The sequence below is a fragment of the Coregonus clupeaformis genome, unplaced genomic scaffold, assembly GCF_020615455.1.
Source record: "Coregonus clupeaformis isolate EN_2021a unplaced genomic scaffold, ASM2061545v1 scaf0266, whole genome shotgun sequence".
In the NCBI taxonomy this organism is placed as follows: Eukaryota; Metazoa; Chordata; class Actinopteri; order Salmoniformes; family Salmonidae; genus Coregonus; species Coregonus clupeaformis.
Genome location: NW_025533721.1, coordinates 211,287 through 219,406, shown reverse-complemented (window position 1 = coordinate 219,406; position 8,120 = coordinate 211,287). Strand labels below are relative to the sequence as shown.

Below are 8,120 nucleotides of genomic sequence, written 5' to 3'. Positions count from 1 at the left end.
TCAATTGACAACGCGTGCGCACTAAGCATCGGAAACCCTCGGTCAAAATCAGATAACAGAGGGGTAAATCTGTTATTTGTGCTTGTTGACCAAGTCCAACAAGGACAGATATGCTCCTGTGCCAGAGCTGGTTTGAATCACACATGACTTGCAGTGTACACTTGACATTTAGTGAAATAACTAAATGTTCCCCCTGATTGAGCAATGGCAAACCGGATTTCATTAATATAGACAAATTTAAAAAGGTTGTTGTTATATTATAATGACGAGCGGATGGCTAAACTTTAATCCAGTAGCCTATAATTCACTTCAACTTCTCAATACCTTATAAATTACATAGGGCTATAAATCAAATGCAGTATACATATTTAAACTAAACATATAATTATAATCAATTAATTATAATACATTATGATCATCAATGTTTTGACTTTGATAACTAAAGGCCTAACTTATCTTATAAATCCTTGGTTGTGGCATGTGCCACCAGTCACCTATGATTCTGTTGCATGTCGAGAGGGTGTGTTACGTTGTTCCCAGAATTGGCTTTAGGAAAAGGGTTATCGATCGGACTGATAAGCAGCACATTTAAAAAGGCTGGGACATTGTCTTACTAGAAAATAGCGACAGATAGAAAGAAGGCAGAGGGTCTGGGATAATAGACAGAGAATAGCATCAGGAAAGAACATTTGACATAGTAATGAGCAAAAGGACACCTGCAGTTACTGCAGTATGCATGGTCAACATATTTTTTGCTGTTGGAGTTTGTCTGCCACTGCCAGACTCCGGGCCTCATATAGCCAACGGATGGGGACAGACGGTCCGGCTCAGACATCTGTATGCGGCCAAACACGGATTGCACTTGCTAATCAACGAGAATGGCAAGGTGCACGGATCTCCTGAGCAGAGTTCTTACAGTAAGTAGGCTACCACTATAAATAGAGCAGCAATGAAACAGTTTTATTTTGTTGAGACATTAACTTTGCCTTTGCTTTGCCATCTTTCAGTATCACTGGCAAGGTCATTCACAATATTGATTGGAGACTGCATAACCAAAATTAATATTCTGGATGGGTTGTTCTGATGAAAGCGGTGGTTACTTTTGGTTGAGCATTGTATTGGCATCCTTTGAAAAAGTAATTTGAAAACTTGTGATTATGAATTTGAAATTTGTGGATTATAAAATGGTAACTCTATTAGGTTGTACATAATACTTACATACATCAGAGATATGCCTAATAGTCAATACAATACATTTAGAAAGTGTGTAAACCTGTCTAAACTCCAAAAAGTAATATCAACTTATAACTGCACTTACTGCAGCAAAAAAGGCCACTTTGAAAGCATGGTTTGATCAGGAAGCTCACTTGAACACTCTGTGGATCTATAATTGTCATCTTAACCCTGGAGAGATCCACCGCTAGAATCCACAGAGCTAAAGCCACAACAATATCCACCTAGCCCTCTGCCTTCTCCTTCATAACATCCAAAATAAGGAGAGGAGTCAGCTCATGACCAAATACTGAACTTTTTCCATTTCATCCCAAATTTGAGGTATTATTCTGATTAGGCACAATATAAACTTATATTTCTGTCTGTTTTATATGTTTTGTCTTTGTCTTTTTATTTTATTTGTATTATCATGTGTTGTGGTTGTCTATTGGTATGTCTTTATGTATTGCTGTCACAGTTTTATTATTATTTGGAAATATAAATATATAACAATAAACATTTAAGTAAACTGAATGACCTGTTGTGTTGATACAGGTTTGGTGGAAATCCGACCTGTAGACACAGGCTGTGTCGCAATCAAAGGAGTGGCAGCCTCGCAGTATCTCTGCATGGAAGGGAATGGAAGACTGTACGCATCCGTAAGAGCACTCACATTTGACTTTTGACTGTAAAATTAATGTAACGTTCACATTGATTGGAATGACTAAAACCTCACAATTTCAGATGCAGCTCCGACTTGTGAATAACAGCAAGCAATTCATAGTTTGGAGGAGCATTAATAAATCGACATTTATATCAAATTAACTTTAAAAAATAAACATACTCATTTTGAGAAAGTGTTTGTGACAGTTTATCCAATTATCAAAAAATTATCTAAAAAATCATCCTTCATCAGATGTCTATAATCCTAAGGTTTTGATATAAATGCATATAGTAAAATATAGGCAACACAAAGATCATAGCTCATGATAGTCAAATTTTTAAAACCTTTCCTTGCATGAAATGTTACATTAACATTTGCATACCAGATTTAAAATACATCTGGCAAATACTGAGAATGATATGGTTTACTATAGGTTATATGTCACTGCAGCAACCTTTGTCCACTGGTAGGGTATATATTTAAAAGTTAAAACCTTATTGGAAAGGAACTGGAATAATAACCTTGGCCTCTAGTGACTCTGTATATGCTATGCAAATAGCTCTCGAATAACTCCTGGCAGGAGTCAGTCAGGATGAAGAGGGTCTGACAAATAGCCTGTGTGTGTCACTCCATATACACTAGATGTTATTTTCTCCCTCCTCTTCCCATAGCAAACCTATATGAAAGATGACTGCTCCTTCAAGGAAAACATCCTCCCAGACGGCTACAATATTTATGTCTCCGACAAGCATGGGACCCTGGTGAGCCTGGGTGGCAGCAGGCAGAGGCTCCAAGGGCGAGACAGAGGCATTCCTGCACTGTCCCAGTTTCTGCCAAGGGTGAGCACCCTGCCCCTGGATATAACAACAGATTTGGGCTTGTCAGCCCACCCCGAGCAAGGCCCTCAGTCAAGCCTGGACATAGACACTATGGATGCCTTTGGGAAACTTTCACAGATCTCGATCCAAAGCCCCAGTTTCAATAAGAGATGAGCGACTGATGGTGCTAACATACAACCTACACTAAGAAGCTTCTATATCTACAAGGTGTCTCCAAACTCATAATTTGCACATGACATTATACACCACTCCAAACATACAGGCCCAAGAAGAACTGGATTGAAATCAATTGTAGTATTTCTTTCTAATTTTTTTTCTTCCATTTTTTTTTCTCCATTTAATTTAATTTACTTTTTAGCCATATTATGTAATGAAAATACTTGATCCATGTATTTTGAAAAACAAATATGGGAATCTGTATGCACTTTTTTGTCTACATTTTTGTAGATATTTGTAAATACTTATATATTTGTACAGCTTTATTTTTATATATATATAATGCATTTAGCTTAGGCCTTAATTTTAACTCGTATGTGTTTGCATTTACATTTTCAAATTGACCAAAGACACCCATGTGAAATAATATGTCAAAATGTGTAATTGTTGGCACCTCATTGATGGCCCCCCATGTTATTGGAATGCATTTTGATCATTCCATCAGTCATCAGCTCTAGAAAGTCATATTGATGATTCATTTCTCACAGCAATTTTTGGTTCAACAAGATTACCACATGCCACAAGCTGTGTGCAAAAAAAATGTTTATTATTGGGACACAATGTAGTAAATTGTAGCACACTGAACGTTTTCGAAGTCACACAATTCTTTATCAGTTTTGGAACTCTAAAAAACATCAGGTAGTCGTAGAGCTGTAGTCGATGAACAGCATTCTCACATATGTGTTCCTTTTGTCCAGGTGGGAAAGGGCAGTGTGGAGTTCAATTGAGATTGCGTCATGTGTGGATCTGTTGGGGCGGTATGCGAATTGGAGTGGGTCTAGGGTTTCCGGGATGATGGTGTTAACGTGAGCCATGAACAGCCTTTCAAAGCACTTCATGGCTACCGATGTGAGTGCTACTGGGCGGTAGTCATTAAGGCAGGTTACCTTCGTGTTCTTGGGCACAGGGACTATGGTGGTCTGCTTGAAACATGTAGGTTTTACAGACTCAGTCAGGGAGCGGTTAAAAATGTCAGTGAAGACACTTGCCAGTTGGTCCGCGCATGCTCTGAGTACACGTCCTGGTAATCCATTTGGCCCTGCAGCCTTGTGAATGTTGACCTGTTTAAAGGTATTGCTCACATCGTCAACGGACAGCGTGATCACACAGTTCTGGAACAGCTGGTGCTCTCATGCATGCTTCAGTGTTGCTTGCCTCAAAGTGAGCATAAAATACATTTAGCCCATCTGGTAGGCTCGCGTCACTGGGGAGCTCGTGGCTGGGTTTCCCTTTGTACTTCAGAATAATTTGCAAGCCCTGCCACAGCCAAGAGACCAGAGGTGGCAGAACGGAGTGCTCGGGTTGGGGTGTAGGGTTTGCGCATAGACTGAAGGTAGGGAGGGGCAGTAGCCTACTAAAGATATAACACAATAAATATACCACCATAGGGAAAGTACTAGGCCAGTATGATAACTGATAGGTCTACCAATGCATGGACAGAAATGCAGCGAATCCTGTTATTTTTTCATCAATGTTTTGTCATTCATATATACAAATAAATATTTGTTTGTTTTCTGTATTTTCCGGCAGCTTTCATCTCCTGGTAGGCCTTTTTAGGGTAAAGAAAATGTGGACCTTCCTTGCACTCCGTGGTGGAAAAAGTACTCAATTGTCATACTTGAGTAAAAGTAAAGATACCTTAATAGAAAATGACTCAAGTAAAAATGAAAGTCACAGAGTAAAATACTACTTGAGTAAAAGTCTAAAAGTAGTTGGTTTTAAATATACTTATGTATAAAAAATAAATGGAATTGCTCAAATGTACTTAAGTATCAAAAGTAAAAGTATAAATCATTTCAAATTCCTTATATTAAGCAAGCCAGACAGCACAATTTTCTTTTTTTATTGACGGATAGCCAGGGGCACACTCCAACACTCAGACATAATTTACAAACGAAGCACTTGTGTTTAATGAGTCTGCCAGATCAGAGACAGCAGGGATGGCCAGGGATGTTCTCTTGATAAGTGTGTGAATTGGACCATTTTCCTGTCAAAATGAAACAAGTACTTTTGGGTGTCAGGGAAAATGTATGGAGTAAAAAATACATTATTTTCATTAGCAATATAGTGAAGTAAAAGTTGGCAAAAATATAAATAGCAAAGTAAAGTACAGATACCCCAAAACACTACTTAAGTAGCACTTTAAAGTATTTTTACTTAAGTACTTTACACCACTGCTTGCACTGCTGCTAGAGAACTACAGTCATTGAGATACATTCATTGGCTGTTATTACGTGGCACTGTCCATGGTGTTAGTCGTCATGTTCATTGCGAGATGTGACAATGTAGCGCTAAATGTAATGTTTATTTTCAGCACTATCATCTCTTTACTGCTTTTAACTGGAACCTCGGCTCCAACAAACTCCAACACAGTAGATGGCAGTGATGCGCGAGCTAACTGTTGGGCTGTCCAAAGCAATGCTGTAGCCACAAACTGATGTTTGCGGAAGCGACAGCTGTTGGCTAGATAGCTAACCAAGTAACATTTTTAATAGGCGATACTCTTTGAAAATGGCCCACAAAAGTGAAGATTTATTTGACTGTATTCTCATGGCGGACAACAGGTAGGCTAAACACTGCCTTGCTCTAGGTTATTTAGCTAGCTAACGTTAACTAGCTAGCCAGTACTAGCTAGGCTAGCATGACGCCTGTCTGTTTATAGTTAACGTTAGCTAGCTAGCTAGAGTTGGAACAATGTTAATTGATTAACGTATGAGTTTTTAATGATTTCAGGTTCCATGGAGAGGGGTACCGCGAGGGGTTCGATGAAGGCACGCGACAAGGAATGATTGATGGTCGTAAACATGGAGCATCACATGGCGCCAAGCTTTCAATGGAGGCAAGTTGAGCATCACTCACCCAGGGTCATGTCTAAATTGACGTCAAAAGTTGATATTTGTTTTTGCATTTGAGCTAAACCTAACGATTTTCCAAACCTTGACCTAATTATCCTAACATGCTACGTTAATTATCGTAACCTACAGCGTAAATTCTAACATGCTACAAAAAGTCAATTCTGACATAAGCTGTAAACCATCTAGTCAACACTAGCTATTAAGGGGATAGTTTACCCAAATTACAAAATTACACATTGTTTTCCTTACCCTGTAAGCAGTCTATGGACAAGGTATGACAGCAATCCATGATTTGGTTTAGTTTCGCTGGCACTGTTTCCCCATGCTAACGTTCTTCCAAGTCGGGAATTGAGGAAGTATCCTATCGCCAAGTAAAGGTTTGTTGAAAATTCTCTGTGCTATGCTTAACATGACCTACGGAATAACGCCTATCATCCAGCTGGAACAGTAATAATGGTCTGACTAGTAACTCTTTTTAATAGCTAGTCAAAACCCTAGGGCAGGCATGGCAAGCCAGTGTTGTTACAGCAGCTGATTGTTACTCAGCTAAAGTCATACATATTATTTTGTTAAATGCACATTACATGTATATGCTTACTGGTTTGTGAAAACAGCTTTGTTAAATAAGTGTGATTTGTGTTTTTACAACAAATTTCTCCCCAACTACAGATAACTTTCTAAACTACTCACCTCATTTTATAGGTTTCCTTCTATTATGGATTTGGAATCACTTGGAAATGCCTTCTTCAAAACAACACAGATGTGAAGGCCAGGTTTGACCTCTCATCAGCAGTAATAAAATACCTATCAACTCATTAGTCACTTGTTCCTGTTGACTTTCACGCAAATAAAATGATCTTCAGTTTGTCTATTTTATGTTTAAGAAAAAGGCTGAAAGCTTTGGAATCTCTTCTTGGGTTGATTCAAAAGTTCCCCCATGAAGAACCTCATTATGAAAATCTCCAGGAGGACATGGAGAAGGTTCGGGCCAAGTTTAGACAGGTAGGACTATCTCACTCAAACCACAAGTCAATTGTGTGAATAAGCTCATAGAAACAAACAAATGGTTGACTCAACCATTTTTCAATGTGAAGGTTCATGGCCTTTAGATTATCCATGACCTAAACTGACCACTGGTTAGCAGTGTTTTTCATGCTCTTATTTTGATGGCTAATCTAATGTCTACTGAAAAACTAGGTACTGATCTTTGGCTCTCCTTAATCTCTTTCACCTTTAGGTCTGCTCTATTTTAAATGTGCCAGCAGACTTCAGTGATTATGTGAAGACTGGAGGGTCTGGGGGGATATCCTTCTGAAGAGAACTGGCAACCCTAAAGGCGACGGCTTGTGGATCTGAAGGGGGTTCCTTGAATGCAACCTTTCCTGTGAAGCATTGTGGCTTTGAAGACGAGAAGATAGGAGAACAGTTGAGGAGGAGGAACCTGTAGGTGGGCCTGCTTTTATGTAAACAGGAGGTCCTGAGTTGGTCTGTAGTGTAGTTAACTGACTTTTAACGGGTGGAGCATAAAGTATGCTATCGATTGGTACTATGAAGAATTGGTGTTTACGAATGACAAAGGTTAGGATATCAATTGATTGGGCATCAGTCTAGTTTAGAAATATGGAGTGCCACTGAGAACACAAAAGTGAACTGAAAGTGCTACATAGGCCTAACTGGTGTTATATACACCATAGTCCTGGATGTTTAGTGCTTTGTCTGGGTGGTAAGAGAGAGCTGAGTTGCATCAATTATTTTGTCATTCTAAGGATTCTATATAAAACAAGTGAATTTTTGTTTTAATCTACAGGAATTATGATGTACACTCTTTGGAAAAAAGGTTCCAAATGGAACCAATAAGGGTTCTATTGCTTGCTTCATATATATAACATCCCTAAATGTTCTATACAGATCCCAAATTAACCTTTTTTTTCTAATAGTGTAAGTCAATTTTGAGTGACCTGGTTGAGAATGAGTGCTGTGAGATTGCTAAAATTACTGGTTGATGTGTAATAATAATAATAATATAATAATAAAAATCTATTTCTTTCAAATACTTGTGTGAAGTATGTATGTTAGCATATTCCAATACATTTGTTTCCTTTTGTATTCATACTTGCTAAAACATTATGAAATGGTCGCAAGGAGATGCATAATTTCAGTGGTTGAAATGATCAACAAGTAGTTGGAAGTCATGGATAGCCAGAAACTTCAACTCTACAACATCCCCACTGTGTGGTCAATGACAAATATCACACCCATGTTTTAGGGAGCTCCTCCTGCTGAGATAATGTAGAATGGAGACGGATCTCCTCCATCAGCTACGGTGTATTAGTT

General features: G+C 38.6%; 1 protein-coding gene across 4 annotated transcripts; it reads left to right on the top strand.

The window, feature by feature from the left end:
• Nucleotides 1-587: 587 nt before the first annotated feature.
• On the top strand, nucleotides 588-7,837 carry LOC121573327 (protein LTO1 homolog). 4 transcript variants are annotated; one of them, XM_041885211.2, is made up of 5 exons: nucleotides 5,069-5,495; nucleotides 5,665-5,770; nucleotides 6,489-6,559; nucleotides 6,650-6,788; nucleotides 7,024-7,837. In XM_041885211.2, exons 1-5 carry the CDS (start codon nucleotides 5,443-5,445, stop codon nucleotides 7,099-7,101), a joined length of 447 nt encoding a protein of 148 aa, XP_041741145.1. In that variant the 5' UTR covers nucleotides 5,069-5,442; the 3' UTR covers nucleotides 7,102-7,837. The 4 variants fall into 4 exon arrangements, with proteins under 4 accessions (XP_045070422.1, XP_041741144.1, XP_041741145.1 ...); XM_041885212.2 differs by having other exon boundaries at nucleotides 5,072-5,495; nucleotides 6,671-6,788; XM_045214487.1 differs by lacking the exons at nucleotides 5,069-5,495; nucleotides 6,489-6,559; nucleotides 6,650-6,788; nucleotides 7,024-7,837 and adding exons at nucleotides 588-917; nucleotides 1,768-1,871; nucleotides 2,548-2,715 and having other exon boundaries at nucleotides 5,665-5,783.
• The last annotated feature ends 283 nt before the right edge of the window (nucleotides 7,838-8,120 follow it).

What these genes read in the sequence shown, in the direction of transcription:
- LOC121573327 (XM_041885210.2), top strand. Translation starts at nt 701, where the DNA reads ATGAGCAAAAGGACACCTGCAGTTACTGCAGTATGCATGGTCAACATA. An exon ending in TCCTGAGCAGAGTTCTTACA is followed by an intron (nt 918 to 1,767) that starts GTAAGTAGGCTA and finishes GTGTTGATACAG; the next exon opens with GTTTGGTGGAAATCCGACCT. An exon ending in ATGGAAGACTGTACGCATCC is followed by an intron (nt 1,872 to 2,547) that starts GTAAGAGCACTC and finishes CTCTTCCCATAG; the next exon opens with CAAACCTATATGAAAGATGA.